At 40.5% G+C, this 26,726-nt stretch overlaps 1 pseudogene and 4 gene segments (V, D, J or C); all 5 read left to right on the top strand.

Annotated features, from left to right (window-relative positions):
* Positions 1–348: 348 nt before the first annotated feature.
* Positions 349–1,037, top strand: LOC119088456. The segment is given in 2 exon segments: positions 349–462; positions 625–1,037. Coding segments are annotated over 2 exon segments (465 nt in total).
* Positions 1,038–6,867: 5,830 nt separating this feature from the next.
* Positions 6,868–7,496, top strand: LOC114688186. The segment is given in 2 exon segments: positions 6,868–6,919; positions 7,135–7,496. Coding segments are annotated over 2 exon segments (414 nt in total).
* Positions 7,497–16,907: 9,411 nt separating this feature from the next.
* Positions 16,908–17,761, top strand: LOC119088455. The segment is given in 2 exon segments: positions 16,908–17,054; positions 17,400–17,761. Coding segments are annotated over 2 exon segments (411 nt in total).
* Positions 17,762–23,517: 5,756 nt separating this feature from the next.
* On the top strand, positions 23,518–24,354 carry LOC114688187. The segment is given in 2 exon segments: positions 23,518–23,729; positions 23,936–24,354. Coding segments are annotated over 2 exon segments (471 nt in total).
* A 1,216-nt stretch (positions 24,355–25,570) lies between these two features.
* On the top strand, positions 25,571–26,288 carry LOC114688188 (annotated as a pseudogene).
* The last annotated feature ends 438 nt before the right edge of the window (positions 26,289–26,726 follow it).

Genomic DNA, 26,726 nt, shown 5'->3' with positions numbered 1-26,726 from the left:
TAGTTCATGGATCATAGTGACATTTTTATTTTAAATGTCATTAAACAACACCAAGAACATGTATGTACCTTTCTCTAACTTACTAATAATGACCCAGCAGTATGTAAAGAATCACCCCCAATCTCTACATATTAACTTTGCATTGTAGTCTTGGTCTAAGGTCACTTTGTTGGACTTGTTTATGTTTCTAGAACCTTCATTCACAGCATTCAGTAATTAGAGATGTGGCCACAAGATGGCATTGCATTCTGGTGGAATAGGAGAGAACTGAAGCATTTGTTTTCTTATTGGCTGGATAGATAACACATGAAGCTACTCTAACTGTTAGAGAAAGGGGGACTACCTCGAAATACAAGTAGCTGACTTGGCAAGAGATTGCAAGTCTGTACTGATCCCAGGCTGGAAGAACAATGAAGACATCTATTCACGCTTTATTCCTGCTCTTGTGCCTGTGGATGGACTGTGAGTTGAACACTTGGGGTCAAGGGAAAACACTTGGTGTATATGTTTAGATATCCAGGGGAAATCTATTTCATACAGTTTCCTTTAGTTATTGTGGACAAAGATTATCCAGCAGAGCACTGCCTGACTGCCCTCCTCCTTTCTGTTTTTCTTTCTGTGCAGGGGAGAGCCTTGGAGAGCAGCTGGAGCAGCAGCCTTCCACTCTGAATGTTGGAGAGGGAGACAGCGCCATCATCAACTGCACTTACACAGGCAGTAGTTCATCATACTTCCCTTGGTACAAGCAAGAAGCTGGGAAGAGCCCTCACCTTGTGATAGACATTTTTGAAAATGTGGACAGAAAGCAAAACCAGAGACTTACCATTTTATTGGATAAGAAAACCAAAAAATTATCCCTGCACATCACAGCCACACAGCCTGGAGACTCTGCCATCTACTTCTGTGCAGCAAGCACACACTGGTTCCCAGGCACCTGCAGCCTGTTCTCAAACCAGCTAGGGGGGCTGGAGCTCTATCCATATCCTGTGTCTTATAGTAAAGCATTTGTCACATTGTTTATTTGCCATGGAAACTAACATACAGATGTTAGGGATAAATGAGAAAGTTAGGCTCAAAGTGATGAGAGACAGACTGAGACCGAGACAAAAAGAGAGATAGGGACACAGAGAGAGACTTTGTTGTTTGAGAGTTTATTATATTATCTTTATTTAAAATGCCTAATAAAATAAAATGCATATGTGCCTGTGTGTGTGTGTGTGTGTGTGTGTGTGTGTGTGTATACACATACACACATATGTTACTTTTGTATTGCTGTGAAGAGCCACCATGACCAAGGTAACTTATAGAAAGAAATAATTTTATTGGGGGCTTGCTTAGAGTTTCAAAAAGAGTCCATGATCATCAATGACAGGGAGTATGACAGCAAGCAGGTAGGCATGGTATTAGATCAGTGGAATGGAGCTTACATGTTTAGACAACAGCCATGAGGTAGGGGCAGGGGAGCGGGGAGGAAGAGAGAGAGGGAGAGAGAATGCAAGAATAACATGGAATTTGAAACTTACACAATATTTGAATTGTATTTCACTAATTGTCAATGATATTGAACAATCCTTCAGATACTTGTTAGAAGATTTTATTTTTTCTTTTGTAAACTATCTATTTTGGTGCATGGCTAATTTTTAAATTGTGAATTTGTTTTGAGTTATTTATATATTTTGATAGTTTCCTCTATCAGGTGTATAGTTGGAAAGATTCTTTCCCCTTCTATGGGGTGTTTGTTCTTCTCTGGATTATTTTTTAGCTAGTACAGAAGCTTTTTGTTTTTATGAGGTCACTTTTATCAATTGTTGACATTAATTCCTGGGCTAATGGGTCCCATGTAGAAAGTCCTTTCCTAACATTTCACCTTCTTGGATTGCCTGTGTTTTCTTCCAGCAGGTTCATTGTTTCATGTTTCACATTTAGATCTTTGATCTACTTGGAGTTTATTTTTCCTAGGGTGAGAGACATAGGTCTAATTTCCTTCTTGTATATGTGGACACCCAGTTTTCTCAGTACCACTTGTTGAAGATGCTGTCTTTTCTCCAATGTGTATTTTTGGCATCTTTGCAAACTATCAGACAGTTATAGATACATGTGCCCATGTTTCAGTCTTATATTTTGTTCCACTGGTCTATATATTTGTTTTTGTAATGGTAACATCTTGGTTTTATATAACCGTGAATGAAATTGGACCCACACCTACCACCTTCACAAAGAAGTGACTCAAAATGGATCAAGGACCTCAATTTAAAACCTGAAATTCAGAAACTTCTAGCAATATAAAATCTGGAGTGCTAAGCTTCCATCGCCAGCATTATTCTTTCTGCTGAAGATTGCTTTAGCTATTCTGCAACTTTTGTGGTTTCATATAAATTTTAGAACTTTTTTTATATTTCTGTGATGAATGTTATAGGGAGTTTGATTGAGACTTCACTGAATCTATAAATTGCTTTTGGTAGAATGGTCATTTTCACAGAACTGTTTCTACCAATCCCTGGGCATGATAAGTATTGTCATATTCTAGTGTTTTCCCCAATCTCTTACTTCATGTAAGTTTTCTTTATAGAGTAGGGATCTTTCACCTCCATAGTTAGGTTTATTATTAGACCTATTTTGTAGCCACTGTGAATGGGAGTGTTTACATATTCTCTTTCTTAGCACATATGCTGTTGGTGTATAGAAAGCCTACGGATTTTGTCAGCTGCTTTTGTATATTGCCATTTTACTGAAATTGTTAATTATTTCTATAATATTTGCAATCTCCTGTGTATAGTATCCTATCTCCTACAAACAAGGATACTTTAATGTCTTCTTTTTCTACTTGTAGCTCTTTAATTGCCTCCTCTTGTATCTAGATAGTTCTTCAAGTTCTACATGGGAAAGGAATGGGAATGGTGGGCAACCCTTTCTTATTTCTTATTTTAATGAGATTGACTTGAGGTTTTTCTCTGTTTAGGATGATGTTAGCTGTGAGTTTTCACGTATAGCATTTAAAATATTAATGTACGTTCCCTCTAGTCCTACTCGCTCTAGGACTTTTATCATGAAAGCATGCTGGATTTTTCCAAGGTCCTTTCTGCATGTACTGAGATCATGTGACTTTTGTCTTTAAGTACATGTATATGATTTGTTACAATTATAAACTATATACAATGAGTATATAAATATATACAATAACTATATATTATTGTATATAATAAATACAATATATACTGTATATATACAATATACAATATATACAAACTAGTATATTGAACTACCGGTACATTGTATGTGATCATTTTTATGTAAGCCTGCATGAGGTTTGCAAGTATTTGAGTGAAGGTTTTTGGATCTATGTTTCTCCCAGATATTGGGCAGTTTTCTTTTTCTTTTGTGGCTTTACATTGTTTTGATATTACAATGATACTATCTTCATAGAAATTTGTAAGTCCTCATTCTACTTCTATTTTTAAAAATAATTTAAAAAGTATTAGTTATTAATCTTTTTTGAAAGTCTGCTAGTATTCACTTTTTTTTGTTTTTTTGAGACAGTGTTTCTCTGTGTAGCTTTGCACCTTTCCTGAAACTCACTCTGTAGCCCAGATGGAGGGATAGCTCAGCCATTAAAGGCTAGGCTCACAACCAAAAATACAGGATTCACTTTATACTATATCTCAGGCTGGACCTATTTTGTCAGAAAGGATTTCATTTATGCTTCGATCCCTTTATTTGTTATACTTATGTTTAAATTTTTGGATAATAAGGTAGATCTGTTCCCAGATTCCCAAGGAATCATTACACTGATTTCCATTGTGCCTGTACAAGTTTCACTACCATCAATAATGAATAAGTGTTTTCCTTTTCCCACATCCTCACCAACAAGTTCTGTCATTAATTGTATTGATCTTGGCCATCTGACATGGGTTAGATGACATCTGTTTTTATATGTACAAGGACCTAGATACTGACATATGCCTTATTATTAAGATCAGGGAGGAGGCACAGGGTAACATCCATCCTCAGTTCAGTTCCTGTCCACCAGGGGGTGCAGTTTCCTAAAACAGGCTTGTTTCCTGCATGATTTTTATCTAAGCCGACTCATTCTTTCTCTGAGTTAACATTTCTTCATGCTAAGCATCAAGATCATTTTCTTGATGACATTAAAGATGAACTCTTCTCCAGGCTTCATGACTGCAATACTCCTCATACTCGGTAAGTAAAGTGATGTAAACAGCAAAGTCTTTAGCTGTAAGTTATCTAAGAGCATTATCCTCAGGGTGACACAGAATCTCAATCTCTCTCTCTCTCTCTCTCTCTCTCTCTCTCTCTCTCTCTCTCTCTCTCTCTCTCTCTCTCTCTCTCTCTCCTCTCTTCTCCTCTCCTTGCACTCTAGGAAGGACCCATGGAAACTCTGTGACTCAAACAGGAGGCCAAGTGACCATCTCAGAAGGCGGGTTCCTGACAATAAATTGCACGTATTCAATCACAACCATAGGGTCCCCTGCTCTTTTCTGGTATGTTCAATATCCTGGAGAAACACTACAGCTCCTCCTGAAAGTCCTTACAGCTGGAGCAAAGGGAAGCAGCCGAGAGTTTGAAGCTACACACGATAAAGGATCCACCTCCTTCCACTTGCAGAAAGCCTCGGTCCAAGAGTCAGACTCGGCTGTGTACTACTGTGCTCTGAGTGACACAGTGGTGGAAACTGCAGGGGGAGCTGAACATAAAATGAGAGGCATAAACATAAACAGGTGGTCTAACTGCTGAGCACCTGCCTCTGAATCCCTCTGGGTTCAGCACACCCTGTGGTATGTGGACTCACAATCTCTGTTGGTGAAAAAATGTAAATGTTCTCATGCCAGACCATGCAACTTCACAAACTATTAAAAGAATGAGCAGTCTCTGGGGCCGAATCTTAAGTTATTTTCCTGCAGTGCTGAGAATCAACCCAGAGCCTTGAACTTGCCAGGCAAGTGGTCTGCCACTGAGCCATATTTAAAACCTTATCTATCATTAGATAATCAAATGTGCTGGAGAAAGAGACATCTGCATAATGTGACCTAACAGGGTTTGGCAGGAAAGGTGACAGAAAGCTGCAATCCTTCCCTTACAAAGCCCTGTGGAATTCTTAAGGAGAAGGAGGAAGAGCAGAACTCATATGCAAACAGCAACATGAAGAGCTGAAGGGAGGGACACTCATTGTGTAGGAGACAGGTCACTTTCCTGGTTAATCAGACAGAATATCTTCTATTTTGGGGGAACCCCATTATTTTCCCTCCTCCTCCTCCTCCTCCTCCTCCATCTCCTCTCTTCCTCCTTCTCCTTCTCTCTCTTTCCCTCTCTTTCTTTGAGATGGAGTCTCTCTATGTAGCCTTGACTGTCCTGAAAATCTTTGTAGACCAGGCTGGACTCAAACTCACAGAGATAACCCTGCCTCTGTGTTCCAAGTATTGACAATAAAGGCAAGAGTCACTATGCCTGACTATCATTTTTCTGTTATACTCTTCAAATGATCATATGAGATCCACCTGTTTCATAGTGAGATTTAGATTAGTGTTAGATCTGGGTACTGTGGACTGGCCACATTGTCAGAAAACCAGTGATCACACTGTCTTTACCTCTCATAATTCTCTATTAGGAACACGTTTTGTCCTATATGAGTGGACTATTCTGGTTTCCTTTTGATTTCTCAGGCAAGATACGTTTCCATTCCTTTGCTTTCTCCATCTCAATGCATCAGGTCTCAGACGTACAGTAAACCTTCACGTAACTAAACAACTTTCACATTTTCATTGGCTTCAGTTTCACTGAGAAATGAGAAGCATTAAGAAAGGAATCTTCGGAGCTGGAGAGATAGCTTGGCGGTTAAGAGCACTGGCTGTTCTTCCAAAGGTCCTGAGTTCAATTCCCAGCACCCACATGGTGGCTCACAACCATCTGTAATGAGATCGGTGCCCTTTTCTGGCCTGCAGGCAAACATGTAGGCAGAACACTGTATGCATAATAAATAAGTCTTTTAAAAAAAAAAGAAAAAAAGAAAGGAATCTTCAAAACCTTCAGCACTTACCACTTTTCAGTACCTGTGCAGAATCCTTGACATTTCCTCCCTCAGTGTTTAATTCAGGAGCAGAGAATACTGCTGATCCTTAGCATCTATGACAGCATTTGACAACAGTAGGTCTTGAAAAGGATTGTTGAACTAATAATGGCTGATTAAAAGTCCTACCATTACCATGAGAGCAGAATTTAACATTCACTCAAAAATATACTGTATGCAGATGTGAAATTGTCAAAGAATTAAGAAAAATATTTTATTTTTAAACAGAATTTTAATATATCTGTTTCTTGACAAAACTCATTTTTTTTTAAACTGGTGACACAGTAGCAAATAGAACAGAGGAAAACTCATATTCTAAAGGAATTTCCATTTTAGGTTCAGACTAAGCTCAGGCTAGTCATTACCACTAGCCTCTGCCATGAATCATTTCTATTCAAACCTTGAAAAATCATTAGACATCTGCTTTCAGATGAGGAAAGTAAACATTACCTGTCCTGTCTAATGTCCTATGTAGAGCTAGAATTGAACTGAGGCCCTGAAATCGAATCTAATTGACTCTCCACTGTGTTTCTATGGATAGGTAAGAATTTACACCAGGAATCACATTGCCAGCAGTGAAGAGGAAACCACAAAAAGTTTATCCACACTTCTTAAGCAAGTCCAGCTCTGACCCCAAGATGGCAGTGCTGGCATTGGTCCTGTCTCCAGGAGCAGAGGTGTGTATCAGGTCTCTGATTGGCTGGCTGTACTTCCTGAGCCTTCCTTTATGTTACTGTTTCTATGAAATAGGCAGCAGCTTTGGGGCAGACTTCTGCAGAACAACAATGGAGAAGCACCTGAGTGCCTGCTGGGTGGTTTTATGGCTGTATTTCCAGTGTAAGTTAGAGGAGGTTTCAGGGGGCCATAAGAAGTCAAAAAACATTTTCTTAGGATTTGGGGGAAAGATATAATTCCTTGGGATAAGTGGAGGGAGGAAAGTAGGCCTATTCCTAGATCACCTGAGATTCACGTGGAGAGTAACAAAGGATATGAACTACAATTACTAACTGTGGATGTTTGGTTTCTGTAATTTCATACTGTTGTCTGAATAGGGGTTGCTGGGAAGACCCAAGTGGAGCAGAGTCCCCAGTCCCTGACTGTCCTGGAAGGAGAGAACTGCGTCCTTCATTGCAATTACACTGTGAGCCCCGCTGGCAACTTAAGGTGGTACCGACAAGACACAGGCAGAGGTCTTGTGTCTCTGGCAGTCATGACTTACACAGAGAACAAAAAGTCAAATGGAAGATATTCAGCATCTCTGGATGCAGATGCTAAGCACAGCACCCTGCACATCACAGTCTCCCAGCTCGAGGACACTGCCTCCTACATCTGTGTGGTGGGAGCACCATGCTCCACAGATACTTGCAGCCAGTACCAAAACCTGCTCCTGGAGGCTTCATGGAGGCAGAGGTGACAGAACAGTCTTTTTAACACTGTACTAGGGAACTAAATTTCCCTTTTTGGCTTATTAGTCTCATTAGAAAGACAATTTTAAAACATTCTGAAAAGAAAGCTTGAGGACAATTTTAATAGATTTTGAGAGAAAAACAACCTTATAGGAAAGCAGAGTATCCTGGCAGCCACCATGATGTGAGGAGATGGAGAAAATGTTAGCCTTTTTAGTTCACCACAGAGGACAAACAGTGAGAAAGCTTAGAATATCAAGGAAATAAGCTCAGGAGTGTTGAGCCATGGATCTGTATGCAGAGAGCAGCCAGTACCACACTTTTGTGTCCCACGCAAAAGGATTGTACCAGGAATACATGCTTAAAATGGAAAAACAAATAGCTTATTAAGAAGGAAAAAATTCTTAGGAATAGATGTGTGCTAATGAACTGTGGAGAGAGTCCAAAAACATCTGACCACACTGTGGTTAAAAGACCCTTCGAGTCCCCATCTCTATCATGCATTTTGCCTGAGCAATTTTGCACAATCCAAGTTCCTTAGATGAGGTCCAGGTAAGGAAATTCATCCAGTTTTCCTTCTTTCATATGTTAACCCTTTACAAAGGGTAATCTTTATTTCTAATTTAAACATTTTTGAGAATTTCATACAGGTTTATCACACTTACATAATTTCTACTTCACTCTCTTCCCTTATAACTCCCCTCATATTTGGGCCCCCAACTAGATCAGGCCCTCTGAATAGGTGAGACAGTTGATTGGCTTGATCTGTTTGGGAGGCATCTAGGCAGTGGTACCAGGTCCTGGGCTCATTGCATGAGTTGGCTGTTTGAAACCTGGAACTTATGCAGGGACACTTGGCTCAATCTGGGAGGAGGGGACTGGACCTGCCTGGACTGAGTCTATCAGGTCGATCCCAGTCCTCGGGGGTGACCTTGATCTGGAGGAGGTGGGAATGGGGGGTGGGCTGGGGGGAAGAGTAGGGGGTAGGAAGGGAGAGAACAAGGGAATCTGTGGCTATTATGTAGAACTGAATAGTATTGTAAAATAAAATTTAAAAAAAAAAGAAAGATATCATGTCAAGGCCAGTCTGAAGCATTTTCCTATGACCAGTTCCCAGTAAAACAATATATAAAATGCATTTAAAGTAATATATGCTTTTACATGGCAAAATAATAAATCATATTCATATAACATGAAAAAATAACTCCCCTCATATTTTCCTTACTCCTTCTCAAACTCATGTTCTCCTCTTTAATTACTGTTTCCTACACACACACACACACACACACACACACACACACACACAAACACACACACACTTCTTGCTGAGTCCATTCAGTGTTGCTCCTATGTGCATATGTTTAGGGTGACCTCTTGGGATTGAATAACCTATCAGAAGTCTTACCCCTGGAGAAAGCTGATTTGCCCTGTCTCAGCAGTCATCAACTGTCTGCATCTCTTCATCCAGGAGTGGGACCTTATGAGATTTCCCATATCTATGCTGACGTGTCAGTTGGCACTGTCATTTTGCAGGTCTTGTTTAGGTGATCACATTTTTTGATATTTCTTGGGTGCAGCTTCCCTGTCATATCCAGAAGACACAGTCTCACAGCAGATATGCTGGTTCTCTGGCTCTTTCAGTCTTTCATCTTCTCATTCCTCAATGTTCTTTGAGCCTTGAGTGTGGGGGTGGATTGTAGACATATCAGTCGAGGTTGGACACTATATGGTCAGTTGTGGTCTGCACTTTGACCAATTTTGGACATCTGTAATGGTCTCTTTTGTTTGCTGCAAAATGAAGCTCCTTTGATGATGGGTGAGAGCATATCTGTGTGTATAATCAATATTTAGAATTTTCTTAGAAATTATACTGGTTTAGGGAAGTGACATTAGTATGCTCTCTTGTAGGGATCATGGCCTCATCGGCCATGGGTAAGTGACATCCTTCAATGATGGACTACAGTGTTGAAGGGGAAGCCAAATAAATCCTTTTCTTTCCTAATTGCTTTTGGTCATGGTGTTTCATCTCAGCAATAGTAACTCTAACTAAGATACTACCTTAACCTTTTAGTTTGCATCCTTATGTCATAACTCAGAGAAATGGTACAGGTAGGGTAGTCATGTTATTGACAAAACCAATAAAACATGTAGTGCAAAAGAGGATCACAAAGAGCTATTTTTATTTTTCTGAGCTATAAATGTTGATTAAGAAAAAAAGCATTAATTGCACACCCTTCCACACCCGAAGGGACAAGGAACCTCCCTTGACAATTGATAAAGTTGTTTCTTTTTCTCTACTAGCATAAAAATCATAAAATTCCTCTTTCCTTTTTACTTTTTTCCTTCCTTTCTTTTTATTTCTCACTCTCTTTCTTTCTCTTCCTTCCTTCCTCCCTTCCTTTTCTCTTTTCTTTTCTTTGTAATCTTTTAATTATACCTGAACCTTGTTCTGTAAGTGAGACAGTTTGAATGAGAATGTCTCCCATAGGCTTATATATTTGAATGCTTGGTTACCAGTTGGTAGAATTATTTAGAAAGGTTTAGGAGTTTATGCTCATTGACGGAGTTCACTGGAGGCAGGTTTTGAAGTTTAAAGCCATTCCAGCTTTCTCTTTCAGCTTCATGCTTGTTTATCAAAATGTAAGCTCCCAGCTTCTGCTCCATTGACATGCCTGCCTGTCAGCTGCCGTGCCTCTTGCCATGGTGATCCTAGACTCACCCTCTGAAGTGGAAGCTTCCAACAAACTCTTTCTTCTCTAAGTTGCTTTGGTCATAATGCCTCTTCACAATAACAGAAAAGTAACTACGACAATAAGGAAAAAGAGAACAAGGGTAAGGATAGTTTTATGAGATTTGCAGAGATTCATTGTGTTTGCCATTAGACCCTCTTGGACCACTCTGCAGTACCTAATGGGATAGTGAACTAACAAGTAGTTATTGTCCTGATCTAAAACCATATCTTCCAGTAAGAGAATCCAGATGGATGAACTACAATTAAGTTTATTATCATTATTGTTGGTGTGGTAATGGAGGATTTTGGAAACAAGGTCTTAGCATGTAGACAGAACTCAGTAAGTTCAGGCTGGCTTAAAATTTGAAATCCTCTTGTATCAGCTCTGAGGTTCTGGAATTAAGGCCTGTGCCACCATGCTGGACACAGAGGTCAATTTAACAACTTTCTGATGAAGCTGATAGCAGGAGGATGCACAGTGCTGACTGAGGCTGTGGTTAGAAAAAGGAAAGAACCAGTGTGTTTTGTGCTTTTAGAAAGTTGTAGAGCTTTCTTTCTATTTCTTCTGTTTAGTGCAGTTTGCAAGCCTGGAGGACAGGTAAAACCAAATTTTAATGAGACTTCAGAGCCTGTAATGGTGTGTGTGTGTGTGTGTGTGTGTGTGTGTGTGTGTGTGTGTGTGTGTGTGTCTGTGTGTTTGTGTGCATGTTTGTGTGTGGTGGGGGGATGGGGACCATGGGAACTCTTTGACCAATGAGTCAACAAGATGTTTCCCCTTCCTGGAAATGGAAGTTTCACTTGGTGGCATAACACATGTAGTTGGGACTTTCTCTCCCCATCCTATGATGACTCCATTTTGATTCTTTTCATATATGTATATTTTTAGGAAGCTTCCAGCATAGCAGGTTTCCATGTGGTTTTTCAAATGGCTTTAGTGATAGTTTCCCCTCCCGGTATTCTTTCTGTACCCTTCTCTACCACCCCCATTCTCACTTCCTTTTATCTCTTCATAACTCTGTATTCTATTCCCACTTTCCATCGAGATTCTCTCTTCTCTCTGAGTCCCTTAATAAGTATGTAACCTATGTGATCATTTATTTTATAGCACACATATCAAAAGCTTAAAAGCTAACATCCATTCACAAGTAAAAACCTGCAGTATTTTTCTTTTTGAGTCTCAGTTTACTCAATCAGGGTGATTAATTTTTTTAGTTCCATCCACTTGTCTACACATTTCTTTCTTCTTTTTTTTACAACTCAATATTTCACTGTGTAAATTTCCCACATTCTCATTATCCATTCATCATGGACATCTAGGCAGTTTACAATATTTGGCTATTATTCCTGGAGAATAAATGAACATAGATGAACATGTATCACTTTAGTAAGGTATGAAATACTTTGGGGTATAAGCCCCAAGGTGTTGTGTTGGATCTATTTTTAGCTTTTTGAGGAACCTCCCACTGGTTTCCATATGGCTATACAAGTTTGCACTCCCACCGGCAGACAGTGTAGCCTATTTCCAAGGTTATTAATTTCTCTCCACAACCTAATCGTAAGGCCCTATTGCTTTCTATTTATTCCTGTTGCCTTATTACTCATGCCACTGAACACAGAGAAGATGAGTCAGTACCCAACTAGAAATTTCATTCCTACTGACTAGTAATCACAGTGCTGGAAGGTATGCTGAATGGTACTGGAAAAGAAAGGCAATCATCAGTACCACCAGCTACAAATGCTATAACAATAACCCCTGCAAGATACATTGGGGCAACAGCGGCACAGATGCTATGGGAGAAAGCAAACACTTTTCAAAAGTGGATTTCAGCTCCAACCTATGTCTGTCACTGCTGAAGTGGACAAGAACCTGAGACTGGATAGCTCACTGGCCTAGGGGAAAACCTAGTACTACCAATCTGTCGAAGGGAACATGGCAATAAAATGACTACTAACGATGTATTTATATACCTGTAGATGATTGCATTACAATTTTCAACCCATAACAGAGAAGCTTCTTCTTTCAGTAGATGAGCAGTAACACAGACATTCAAAACTAGACAATGAGCAGAGAGTGAGAGACTTTGGAGTACTCAATCCTTAATTGGATGTCTTCATCATTCTCTTCTTCTAAAGACTCAAGAGTCTATGTGGAAGGGGAGGTTGAAAGATCTTAACAGTCAGAAGTGGTGATTGACTCCAAGCAAATAGTGTCCTTCTGACAAAAAGGACTGATCCTCCACGTGAACTCATAGAGACTGTGGCAGCAGGCAGAAGACCTGCATAGGTTCAAACCAGACAGGGTCCCAACACTGGGAGGGGAAGAGGGGGAAGTAGAGATGGGGTCCTACCCATAACCAAGATGCTATTTGAAATGATACCTGCTGGGAAAAAGAAAATGTGGTTTTTTTCTTCAGTGGAGTTTTTACTAAGAATACGAACCACACGCCATTGTCCCATACCCAAGAGTAGTTGGCCAACAAAAAATGAACTCCATGTTTGTTTGTTTTTTGTCTCATTTGGTTTTGTTTGCTTTGATTTTTGTTGTTATAGGGTATTTATGTATTTATTTATTTGTTTATTTGGTTTGAAAGAGAAAGAATGGGGGCATAGAGTTGGGTGGGTAAAGAGAAGGAAAGAATCTGAGATGGGGGAGGGTAAAAACATGATCAAAATACATTGTCTGAAAAAACTGAAACTACTCCCCAAACAACAACAAAATTAAACAAACACAAGAAGACCTTAGAGGAAGAAAGGAGGGCTAGAAATGCTAGGAAACTTTTGATGTAGGAATGATAGACTGGTGATTTTCCTGGGCTTCTTTTTGTTTCACAAAACCCATCAGATCATGCAAAGAGTAATTAACTGGAACTGGGAGTGGGCACAGGTTAAAACAATGTCCCAGGAAGAGCCTGTTGCCTACAGTCAGAGCCCCACGGTAAGGAAAGCCTAGTATTATTATACCAGCTGACTAGTCTAGAGTAGCCAAAAAGCACCTAACATTTGTACTGCACAGAACTCAAGAGAAAGGTAGCTGAAAGCTGGTAGAAATCCACTATGCTGCATTCTCTTGCTTTTGCTCCATGTTTTGTTTAATTGAAATTAGATGTTTTTCTCACATAATGTATCTTGATTAGTTTCCCTGTCCTCTACTCCTAGTTCCTCCCTCCTCCCATCTCATCTGGAACTACTCCCTTTCTGTCTCTCATTAGAAAACAACCAGATTTCTAAAGGACAGTGGTAAAATAAAACTTGATAAATAAAACAAAAACTCACATGTTAGAGTTGGACAAGACAAACCAAACAAAGGAAAGAGCCCAAGAGAAGGCACAAGAAACAGACACTTACTTGTTTGCATACTTAGGGATTCCGTGAACACTCTAAACTGGAAGCCATAATCTATACCCAAAGGACCTGGTGAAGATCCATGCAGGCCCTTTGCATGCTGCCTCAGTCTCTCTGAATTCATATGTGCTTTGATCATGTTCCATTAGAGGGCCTAGTTTTCATGGTGTCCTCCATCCCTTTTGACACTTACACTCTTTCTGCCTCCTCTTTAGCAGGGTTCTTTAATCCCTGAGTGGAGGAATGTGAAATAGACATTTTATTTGTGGCTGAGTGTTCCAAAGTCTCTCACTCACTACACGTCTGTCTATGGGTCTCTGTATTTGTTTCTAATGCTGCAGGAGGACAATTCTTTGATGATGACTGAGCAAGACATTGATCTATGAGTACAGCAGAATGTCATTAGGAATGATTTTATTGCTACAGATTTTGAAACAGTAGTATTTCCTTTTACCCTAGGTCCCTGGGTATCTAGTTTCAGGTTCTTGGTTACTGAAGCAGTGTCAAGTATGGATTCCATCTCCTGGAGTGGGCCTTAAGTTAAACCTGATATTGGTTGGTTACTCCCATAAGTTTTACTACCATCGCCTTAGCACATCTTGCAAGCAGGGCACCACTGAGGATCAAAGGGTTGGTAACAGGTTTGGTGTTTGTGTTTCTCTTTTGATACTTTGCAGAGTACCTTTCAAAAACAAAGTTTCCTATATTCCTATAAACTAGGTTATATCCCTATAACCTAGGGATGAAGGATCTACACAGGTATCAGCTCATCTTCTCCATGATTAATGAGTTGTGTGTTGTCTTCAGCATGGGTGCCTTGTCATCGGTTTGTGGAGAGCAATATATAGTCCTGACAACAGCCTGGGTTGGTTGGGGGTTTCCATGGATAGTAGATAGAATGTAAATAGGATTAAAATACATTATGTGAAATTCTGAAAGAATTAATAAGTGTTTTTAAAATTTAAATTTGAAATCATAAGGATAATATTGTAGGCTGAAATGAAAAAGGAACATGCAATAGTTTGGAGACATACAAAATTAATGAACAATAATAAACATTGCTACATAGATAAATAAAAAGTTAATATCTTTTGTAGCATGTTCCCTTTTACCTAGCTTAAAAGATAAATGCATGAGATACTATTATACATGTGTTCCTAGCCACATAACAGGTAAATATATGTGTAGTTTTATGTGTTTAAAGGGTTCCTGACATCATTTTAACACAATTTGCATATTTGAAAATCATGTAATCATAGGATCATAGCAGCTTTTCCTGTGGAATAAATTGTCATTTACTTCATTGAAAATGAAAGTGTGACATTGAATGTCGTGCTGGTTTTTTTGGTTCATGGTCAAAGGTAATACCACCCTCTATGTACCTGTAGGACTTCATACTTCCTTACCATCAAGTTCAGCCTTTGCAGGACAACTCTGATTTCAGCTGGATCAACTCTGTTTAAAAGTTTGTAGCAAGACATGGTTCTTGCATCTTCTACTGCATTCGATGTCTTATTTATTTCATGTTGTCTTTTGTTAAAAAACCTTAAAAATAGGTGTGCTTATCATAAACACTGTGCTTCAAGCCCATGCCCTGTCTTTAAGGTTTCATATTGAATTTCCAGTCATTATCTAAGGCATGATGGAAGCTTTCTTGTGCTGTGGCCATGCCTATTATGGCTCTCACATTTCTTGAAAAAAAGGCCTTTGTTTTGTTTTTCAAGAGCAAGATATTCTTGAAAAGGACATTGGCATGGGTTTCTTGGCTTCTGCTCTACCCATCAAATAGTTCTGGCTTGTTAGTTGGAGGTAAGTGTGTCATAATGCAAAATATAATGATGCACTGTAAGGGAGTCTGGACTCTATGCACGTTAAAATTATGTTTTAATTTCGAAAAATAAAGACAACTAATAAAAAGTGTTCCTCATAGCCAAGCATGGTGGTACATGACTTTAAAGGTGAAACTCAAGAAGCAGAGGTTGATAGATTTGTGAGTTATAGAACAGGTTGGTCTATAAAGTGAGTTCTGAGCCATCCAAACTACAAAGAGTGACCCTGTGTTCTCATTACTATGAAGAGACACCATGACCATGGCAACTCTTACAAAGGAAAGTATTTAACTGGGACTGACTTACAGTTAAAAGTTTTAATCCATTTTCAGAATAGCAGGAAGAATGGTGGCACACAGGCAGACATGGTGCTTGAGAAGGAGCTGAAATTTCCATATCCAGATATTCACGGAGCAGGAAGAGAGAGTCCCCTTGACCTGGCTTAAGTACTTGACAGCTTAAAGCTCACTCCTAGTGACACACTTCCTTCAACAAGGCCACACTTCTTAATAGTACCCCCCACCATGAACCTGTGGGGACCATTTTCATTTATACCACCATATCCTGTCTTAGTCACTTGTTTACCAATTTGATGAGACATCATGACCAGGTAACTTATAGAAAAGAGTTTAAGAAGGTAAGTCCATGGCCATCATGGCAGGTAGCATGGCAGCAGGCAGGCAGGAAGGAAGGTGTAGTGCTGGAGCAGGAGAAGAGAGCTTCCGTCCTGATCCACAAGCAGGAGACACAGAGAAAGAGCTAACTGGAAATGGCTTGGGGTTTTGAAACCTCTGAGCTCATCCCAATGACATACCTCCTCCAAGAAGGCCACACCTCCTAATTCTTACCAAACAGTCCCACCAACTAGGGACCACACATTCAAACATATGACCCTAAGAGGGGCATTCTAATTCAAACCATCAAAGCAGACTCTGTCTCAAAGACAAAAAAATTTGTTCCTCAGATTTTGACATGGAACCATATATACTAAGTGAGATTTTAACCCAGTCAGTTTCTTTAGAATTCCTTTAATTAGAAAAAATTCTTTCAAAAGTCAAAGAGGATGTGTTTTATACAGCTGCATTGCCTGGCTCAGAGAGAAGTTATGGAGTATGAAATACTCCTGAGCTACAAGAACCTCACTCAGAGTTGGTGATATACAAAGTATGAATCACTGAATACAAGGAAGTGGCTGCTTGAGGTAACTCAGGAAATATTTGAAGTTTAACTTGAAATTCATTCATATATGCTCCCTCACATTGAAGCAGATGTATCTTAAGTTTGTATTTAACTAAGATTCCAGATTTTTACTTTTAGCTTCTCACTTAAGAATATTTATTTTTATCAAATCTTTGGTCACTGTTTTCAGTATCCACAAGATGGCAGTCTCTTCTTAGAGATATGGGGGGGCCTCTCATGTGGTTTTGAGTGACAGCGTTTGGGGGGGAGGGGTTTGCTGGTGTCACAAGGTTGAGGAAAACAGCTTTGTTTTCCTACTTGTAGCACAGTATCTTGATGTTTCCTGAAGGAGAAACATTAGAAACGGGAAACGGATTTTTTTTTCTTTTACCCAGGCTTAAACTCTTGATCCTCAGTGAAGAGAGAAAAAGGAATAATGAAATCCTTGAGTGTTTCACTAGTGGTCCTGTGGCTTCAGTTTAATTGTGAGTTTTGGGACTTTTTTTTGTTTTTGTTTTTCGAGACAGGGTTTCTCTGCATAGCTTTGCGCCTTTCCTGGAGCTCACTTGGTAGCCCAGGTTGGCCTCGAACTCACAGAGATCCGCCTGGCTCTGCCTCCCGAGTGCTAGGATTAAAGGCGTGTGCCACCACCACCCTGCGGCACTTCTTTTGGATATAAGGTGTGATATGTGGAGTTGTTGCCTACTCTAGGAACACAAATTTTTCATCTCTAGTTAAGGGGTGGGAGGCCCATGGAAAAGCCATTTTAGAATGTTAGAATTGAGTCTTGCATTGAGTCTTGGTTGTGTGACCTTTGTCTTTCTGCACAGGGGTGAGCAGCCAGCAGAAGGTGCAGCAGAACCCGGAATCCCTCAGTGTCCCAGAGGGAGCCATGGCCTCTCTCAACTGCACTTTCAGTGATAGTGCTTCGGATTACTTCAGCTGGTACAGACAGCGATCTGGGAAAGGCCTGGAGTTGCTCCTGTTTGTATTCTCCAGTGGTAAAAAAGAAGGCAGATTCGCAGTTCACCTCAACAAAGCCAGTCGGCATGTTTCCCTGCATATCAGAGACTCCCAGCCCGGTGACTCAGCTGTCTACCTTTGTGCAGTGAGAACACAGTGCTCCCCAGGCACCTGCAGCCTGCACAAAAACCTATTGGGCCCCAATAGGCCTGAACTAAAGTGTGCTTGATCAGAAAAGTATTTACCTTAAGAAAATTCTGAACACATGGTGCTCTAAGCTTCATGTCTCATATTTCTTCTCATCCTCTTTTTTTCATTACCCACTGAATCTAATTATTGCTGCTCATATGCTTATGGGTGTGGGATCATCTACTAATACACGGGTAACCTACAAGTGGCCATTTTCCTAAAGAAAAATGACTCTCCTTGTGCCAAAAGCCATCAAGCCTCAGCAAGAAAAGGGGCCTCAGGAGACCCTTTCATCTGATGCTTGAATTTTAAGCTGTCTTGATTTTGTGCATGTCGGGTACAGGTAACCACAAGGCCTGTGAGTTCATGTGTGCAACAGCCTTGTCATGCCCAGAGAAAAGTATTTTGAAGCTCTTCTCCTCATCATCTAGGTCTGTTTGTTTTATTTTGTTTCACTTTTCTTCCAAGATATTCCCTAAGCATTGTTGGGATGAAGAGTTGGTAGAGGTGTTTCATCTATGCCTGAGCACTTTTCTTAGCACTTTGAGCATTCTTATGCTTGGGTTTCTACATTTTTCAACCCCCTCCTTTGTGACTTTTTTCTAGCATTGGAGGAGCTGATGCAGATACCCCACTTAGGTTTGGACACTCAACACCTATTCTCAATACTTTGGGCGGTTACGCATCTCTGTGTCAACTCACAGAAAGAAAGCATCTTTGACCAAGTTTAAGAGCAACACTAATCTGATTGTTGGCTCTTGTTTGAACTCACATTCCTTCTTTGCAGCTGGGAGATACTCTTTGACTTTTTATTTGGATGATCAGATTATCACTGTTGGTTCAAGGCAAGTGCTTCATAAATGGAGTCTCAGATCTGCTTATACCTCTCTGAAATTCCTGAGGTATCCAGGTGCAAACCGCTGGTCCTGCCCCTGTTGAGTCCATGGGAACATCCTTTGTACTTCTTGGAGTCTGTGTCAAAGTTCTCATGTATATTTTGGTTCCCACCAGTTTCCACCTTGCTGAATTTTGTGTAGTTCCAATTCAGTTTCCTTTTGCAATCTCACAGTATTCTCTGGGTTCCATGAAGATGTTTCTTGTTAGCTATGAAAATAAAAAGTTTAATATATTTACTAGCACTAGAGACACCTGCAAAGTAGAAGTATCAATACCAGTCAGTGACTATCAGCTGTGAGGCAACCAAGGTCAGCATTCACGAAAGCACAACTCAGAGGTGGGTAGAGGGAATCTTTAACAACTTCTGATTGGGTAGGTAGTACCTGAACATCACATGATCATCTCCCAACTTGGGACATGCATAGAGCATGTGGGGCTTAGACTGGTTCAGCCTGTGATCACCCAGAAAACTAACCAATCCCAACACAATTATGTCAGCACTTGTCCAATCCCTTCCGTAGCCCTATAAAGACCCCAGACAAAGAGGGTGAAAGTTCCCTCCTCTCTGAAATTATTCTTTTTCTGAAATTTCTCTTACTTTTCCTTAATTTCTCACTTTTCTGTAAATATTTTAATAAAGATTGCCTTGTGTAGATGTAACCAATCGTCTTATTAAAATAAGAAACACAGAGCCAATGTAAAAGAGAAAGCCGAGAGGTCAGAGCTCAGAGATAAAATCTTACCTCCTGCAGTGCTCCTAACTTCCCTGAGAGAGAGCTACTTCCTGTTTGTCTGTGTTTAAATAGTCTTTCTGTTCAGCCTTCTCATTGGTTGTAAACCCAACCACATGACTGCCTCATCACTGCCTGTAAGTACCGCCCTCCAGGTCTTAAAGGCGTATGTCTCCAATACTGGCTGTATCCCTGAACACACAGAAATCTACCTAGCTCTTCTAACCACCACGCTCTTACTATGGCTCTAATAGCTCTGACCCAGGGCAACTTTATTTATTAACATAAAATTAAAATCACATTTCAGTACAAATAAAATATCACCATAGCCTTGACTTTGCATACACATACAAGAGTCCACATCTTTTGCCTTCATTGATAGCAGATCACAAACTCAGAGACACTGTTCCAGGTCAATTTTTGGTGAATGTCAGTGTCTGGCACCAGGGACTTTGGTCATGTACAACTGAGTTGTGAAAGGGCCTGCTATCTAAAAACCAAAAAACTAAAAACCAACCAACAAAGCAAAACACAAACTCTGCATTTCTGGGATCCATATACAACTCTGTCCTCGTTCATGAAGACATGAATTAGACTGTTACCTCTTAATCTGTTCTAGGACAAGACAGAGATCAAAACTGCTTTGCAATTTCTTCTGAATCAGCTCTGGACCCTCAAATATCTCATACCTTGTTCAAGTAGCAAAATGAGGTGGCAAACACCAGATGACAGATGGCAAGGTGGCGATGCTTCTGTCCATTAAGACTTGATTTTAAGCCATGCCTCCTCGTGTGTGTGTGTGTGTGTGTGTGTGTGTGTGTGTGTGTGTGTGTGTGTGTGTAGACTGAGCTTTCCTCTGACTGCTTAGGTTAAACCCAGAGCTCTGGGAAATAGACTAAACACACACTCAATTGGGGAACTAAATTTTCTCTCTTAGGAACCTAGTTCCAAATCAGAGTCCAGAGCTGCATCCCCTGTGAAAAAAGGGAGACTGAGTAAACTCTGGGAGTTCTGATGGCTGTTTGCCTACAACTAGCTAGTGAGTTCAATCTATTGGTAATGGGAACAGGGACATCTAAGTTCAGGGCTACATCATTGAAGAGGCCAAGTGTTTTTGATAATTTGAACATGCACTTGGAAAGTATAAATGCTGACTTTTGATTTCTAGCTTGTGTCTCTGTCTACAGGTGAACAGCCTAGAAGCAGAGAGAATCCTCAGACCCTAAGCATCTAAGAAGCTGAAAATTGCCACTTTGTTCAAATGATGATCTACTTTGCCCATACATAAGCTTTTCAGTTTTATGACTTTCCTCTCTTCGATTATTGTTTCCAGTGACCATTACTATTAGTGTCTTATCCAGAAAGCCTTTTCCCATACCAATGAGTTCAAGACTATTTCACATTTCTCTTCTATTAAATTCAGAGTATTTGGACCTATTTTTTGGTCTTTGACCCATTTGGACTTGAGTTTTGTACAGGGTGATAAATCTTCTCCTTGTATTCTTTTACATGTAGCCATTCACTTTGAACAGCATCATTTGTTAAATATGCTGTCTTTTTTTCCTGGTAAGTATACCTGGCTTCTTTATCAAATGAGACATTCATAGCTATGTGGACTTATATCTGGGTCTTCACTTCTTTTCCATCCATCAGCGTGTCTGGTGTTTATGCTAACACCATACTGTTTTTCTGATTACCACTCTGCAATACAATTAAAATCTGGGGTGGTGATACTTTATGAAGTTCTTTTATTTTTCATGATTATTTTAGCTATCCTGAGTGTTTTGTGTTTCATTATGAAGCAGAAAAATTAGTTGATTTCTATTTCCCTGGAGAACTGTGTTGGAATTTTGACAGAAATTGCACTGAATCTGTCAATTACTATTGGTAGGATGACTGCTTTCACTATATTAATCCTACCAATCCATGAGCAGGGGAGATGCTTTCATCATCTGATTCCTTCTGTTTCTTTCTTCTGTGTTTTAAAATTGTTGATGTACTAGTTCCTCACCTGCATGATTAGTTTATCCAGGATATTTTATTATGTCTGAGGACATTGTGACTTGTGTTGTTTCCCTCATTTCTGTCTGTTGTTTTTAGATTTCACAGTTTTTTGTTTTGTTTGTATGTTTTCTATTTTTGTTTTGTTTTAATGTGGGGTGTCCATTTCTTTTACCTTGTCTGCAGTGCCTGGATTCCTTCTTCTGTTTCTTCTGCTTCATTGGTAAATCTTACCTCTGAGTCTTTGGTTTGACTTCCTAAATTGTAATTTCCCAGTTTTATCTCAGTTTGTATTTTCTTTAGTAATTCTATTTCTACTTGTAGGTCTTAAAACTGTTTACTTCATTTTATTCCACTGTTTGTTTATGTTTTCACAGACTTCATTAAGGGATTTATTCATATTCTCTTTAAGATCCTTGGAAAAAATTATAATATCTATTTTTTAAGTCCTTTTCCCTTGGTTCAGCTATATTGCATTTTCAGGATCTGTTCTAAGTATGGGTACTGGATTCTGGTGGAGACATGTTGTCTTGGTTATTAATGATTGTTATGTGCACATGTCTAGAGTTGGGGTGATTGTATTTTTATATTTTAATAACTGCTTTTTTTTTATTCAGTGGATGTTTTATTCCTTGGTTTCTGATGAACTCTGTGGATCTTAGCAAAGTATGGTTGTTATTGCCTTGTAGGGAGTGCTTCTATGGGCCAGTGTATGGCAGAAAGGCATAGATGTAGACTAGGAGAAAAGCTGAGAGGCTTCATTAACAAGCTAAGGAGATGCTGTTCACACCTAGAGGTGGGATCCATAAGAAGTTGGGGTGTGGTGCGAAGAGAGTATCCTGAAGTAGGTTGCAGTAAGGCAAAGATTATGTGGAGACATGGGGATGGAAGGGGTGGGACCCTGGGTCTGACCCAAGAGTTGTAGTGTCCAGTGAATGAAGTTGAGGAAGGGACCTGTGAGCAGGTTGTTACCAGGCTGAGGATGAGAATGGAGAGATTGTAATGGAGGACTGGAAGGATAGTGTGAATAACCTACCTGAGTTCCTTCCAGTGTGGTCACTGGGCTGGAAACTGCTTTTCTATGTCGGACGGTGAGAGGAAGGGAAGGGGTGGACTGGAGGGGATGCTGACGTAGTCCACAGGAAGGAGGGAAGCTGAGGCCTCTGCAAGGTTTGGTGGAGTCCCTGGGGATGGAAGCAGAGAGCAAGGACAGGACCTACAAGTGGTCTGCTACAGTGCTGGGAATGGTACCTGGGGAACTGAAACAGAGGACAGGAAAGTCAGTGACTCTGGCCTATCGGCTTCCCAACCCTGGGTGTACACTGAGTTCCCAGACAGACAGTTTATAGCTGTTCATAGTTGACAGGAAGGAAAGGCAATGGACTAGAAGCAGGGGATGCTGGGAGGGTCCACAGGAAGGAGGAAAGATTGGTTTATTGCAAGGTTTGGCAGATTCTCTAGGGAATCCACGACTGCTCTTTCATCAGTAATTCAATCTAGATGCCGTGGGAGTGAGTGAGTGAAATGGATGGTACCATCCTCAAGACCAAATGACTTCTGAGAATTTAACTAAGAATAGCTAAGCACATTTGTGATTCAAGGCAAACATCTCTGGAAAGGAAGATACATACATAAAAACATATCTGTATTGTCAACAAGAGCTCACTGAAATAGAACATTTTTCTCTTGTAACTCAAACCCATGAGAGCCCTAAATTAGCATTTTCCAGAGTGCCATACCCACCAAGGATAAATACTGACCTATTTGTCTGCCTCTGAGAAAAGGGAGAAATGTTTGGTGAGTGATTCAGAATTCTGAGATATGGAAGTGGATTAGTAAACACAGTTCTAGATCAATTAAATGTTTTTACACACACACACAGATACACACAAAGGAACACATCGAATATGTATATTTATATAATATATATATATTTATATGTGAAGAATTATATATATGCTATGTTAGATTTAAGTATAAGAAACAGGCTCACCAGTGTGTACAAATACTATTCTTGATCCCTCAGCACGTATAGCCACTTGATACTACATACTGCTGTTTTACATGTCTGAGTCCCTCGCAGGCTCAGTGATTAAAGGTACAACCACAAGGTGGTAGCAGATCTCAGTTGCTGGGGAGTATGCAGAGGATTGACTTCCTTGCACTGATTGTGCAGGCTTAGGGCAGAAGCCCAGCCTTTCTCTCAGTGGCTGAGTAGATGACTCAAGAGCAGAATTGTTACTGAGAAAGAACAACACCCTGGTTGCTGTAGCTGACCTGCTAGTCATCCCGATTGTGCCCTGGATCTTAGTTTAATTGGAAGAACAATGAAGACATTTGTTCCTACTTTATTCATGTTTCTGTGGTTGAAGTTGGATGGTGAGTTAATATTTTAGGGTCATATAATACTCAATGGGCATTTTTGAGACATTTAGGAGGAACTATACTTCATCCAGGTTTTCTCTGTTACTATAAAAGAGAGAGAGAGAGAGAGAGAGAGAGAGAGAGAGAGAGAGAGAGAGAGAGAATTCTGCAAACTGATGACCTGACAGCCTTTTTTCCTTTCTTTCCATCTTTCTGCACAGGGGTGATCCAAGGTGAGCAGGTGGAGCAGCATCCTTCCACTCTTAGAGTCCAGGAGGGAGCCACCGCTGTCATCAACTGCACTTACACAGACAGTGTCTCGTCCTACTTCCCTTGGTATAAGCAAGGACCTGGAGAGCATCCTCAGCTCATTATTGACATTCGTTCCACGGTGGAAAGAAAGCAGGAGCAAAGACTGATCGTTTTACAGGATAAGAAAGCCAAACACTTCTCCCTGCACATCACAGACACCCGGCCTGGAGACTCTGCCATGTACTTCTGTGCTGCAAGTGCACACTGCTCCACAGGCACCTGCAGCCTGTCCTCAAACCTGCCGCAGGGACTGGAGCCCAGTCCACATCCTGTGTCTCAGGCACAGCATTTGTCAGTTGATAGTTGGCAAGTGCCAAGCATAGTGTAGATATTTAAAATACAAAATAAGAAAGTTATCTTCGAGTCACTTAAAACTATTTTGGACAGTTTTTTTTCTCTCTTTTCTTCATTAAAAAAATTACTCTAGTCAGACAATGGCAGCATATGCCTTTAATCCCAGCACTTGGGAGGCAGAGCCAGGCAGATCTCTGTGAGTTCAAGGCCAGCCTGAGCTACAGAGCGAGGAGGCCAGCCTGGTATACAGAGTGAGAGCCAGGACAGGCACCAAAACTACACAGAGAAACCCTGTTTCAAAAAACAAAAACAAAATATTCTAAAAACTGAAATAAAAATTCATGATTCTCTTTCCCTGGTTGTAGCACATGATGATTGTCACAGAGAACCAGAACTCACTGTTCTTCAGAGAAGAAGAGGCTGTGGCATACTCAGCCCCAGGTAGGACATCTACATCACACACCCTCCTCCAGGTCACTGAGGAAGAGGAAATATTGTAAGAGCCATAGTTAAGGATGACCACAAGGAGACAATGTTTTCTGGACTCAGCATAGCAGCTGCACACATAAACTCACAAAGATTTACAGCACACATAAGATTTGCAAAGGATCAGACCAGAAACAATCCCAGCAAGCAGAGGGTATCCCATCTTCAGCTAAGGAGCTAGGGACAGTTGGTAGCTGCCGGGAGAAAGATTTAGGTTTCTTTAAAGATGAATCCCCTAGTGCATAGACAAGCCTCCACTGAAGGCCACACATCCAAGAGTATATGGACAGGACAAAGTGTAATGCAAACCTGATGTATTTTTTTAAGTCAGGGCAGCGGACACAAAACTGGATTTGTAAGGAAGAGTGGATGGATCTTTCAAGAGTGGAGGTGAATATAATCAAAATTAATTGTATAACATTCTCTAAGAACTAATAAAATGAGAAAAAGTAAGTTTTATCAGATAAAGATAAGTTTTATCAGAGGTGTTGGTGTGTGTGTGTGTGTGTTATTTAATTTACATTGGTCACACTAAAAAGCATAGCATACACATAGTTCAGTAATACTAGTGATTTCAAACATCCACTGTGGAATTGAGACCTGCCTCCTTTGGGTGAGGTTTCAAGTTTATTCAGCATGTTGTGCAGACATCTGTGGTGCAGTTTGAAGGGAAATCAGCAGAGGGCGCTGCCTCTTCAGTTGTGGTTAATGTCTGCATCCAGGTGGTGACTTCACATGATAGACTGTCATTGTGCAGAAGGAGGCCCTTGTTTATGAGTGAGGAGTTTCAATAAGGTCCTGCAGGAGACTTGTCCTGTGAGTTTGGTGCACTCAAGAACCAAGTGTCATTTTCTTCTATGAACATGCTCCCTGATACCTGCTCAGTTCTGCTGCTCCTCTTAATGTTCAGTAAGTTACATTTACCCTAAGTGTGGTTGTTATTTCCTTACAACTGAGGAAGTCTTTAGCCTGTTACCTCACATAGCAATGTAATTTCTTTGTTGATTGATTGATGATTAATTGATTTTCAGGAAAGATCAATGCAGATTCAGTGACCCAGACAGAAGGCCAGGTCACAATAACAGAGGGGATGCCTGTGATGATAAACTGCACCTATCAGACTACCTATAGTCCTTTCCTTATCTGGTATGTGCAATATCTCAACAAAGCCCCTCGGCTACTCCTGAAGAGCTCCACAGACAACCAGAGGACAGAGCACCAAGGGTTCCAGGCCACTCTCCAGAAGAGCAGCAGCTCCTTCCACCTGCAGAAGTCCTCAGTGCAGCTGGCAGACTCTGCCCTGTACTACTGTGCTCTGAGGGACACAGTGAGGGGACTGCAGGGGAAGCTGCACACAAACCCAGGGTGCAGGAGGCTGAGGGAGTGGCCTGTGAGGGAGGGCTGTGTGCCTTCTCTAAGTGGGGTTTACCCAGACTCCTGAAACACAGCAGCTCATCTCAGGTCAAATTCCTAGAAAACTAGGATTCTCTGTGGATACTGTGACAGGGCAGATAGAAGTCATTGCTAGAGACAACCTGGACTTTGATCCCTAAATAAAATAATGTTCTGTCCCTAAGTGAAGGACCTCTCAGACAAAAACATCTCCAGGAAAAGCTGGAGATGGGATTTATCTCTACCAAGATGTCTAACAAAATTTAGTGATTGAAATTCTCCAGCAATATTCGGTTATTAGCCCACAAATTTATGAGCAAATGAGGAACATAGATGCTAGTCTTTGAAAATCTGCTTCAGTCTCACTCCACAAGTAATTTAGACTCTTTCTCTGCTTAGTCCATGTTATAGAGGGTTTAAACTAACTTCTGGTCCTAGCTACTGTTCTATTGCTCTGAAGATACATCATAACCAAGACCATTTATAACAGAAAGCATATAATCGGAGGCTTGATTACAGTTTTAGAGG

The sequence above is a fragment of the Peromyscus leucopus genome, chromosome 9 (assembly GCF_004664715.2).
Source record: "Peromyscus leucopus breed LL Stock chromosome 9, UCI_PerLeu_2.1, whole genome shotgun sequence".
In the NCBI taxonomy this organism is placed as follows: Eukaryota; Metazoa; Chordata; class Mammalia; order Rodentia; family Cricetidae; genus Peromyscus; species Peromyscus leucopus.
The sequence above is the reverse complement of the archived record's forward strand: the minus strand, read 5'-3'. Positions and strand labels throughout refer to the sequence as shown.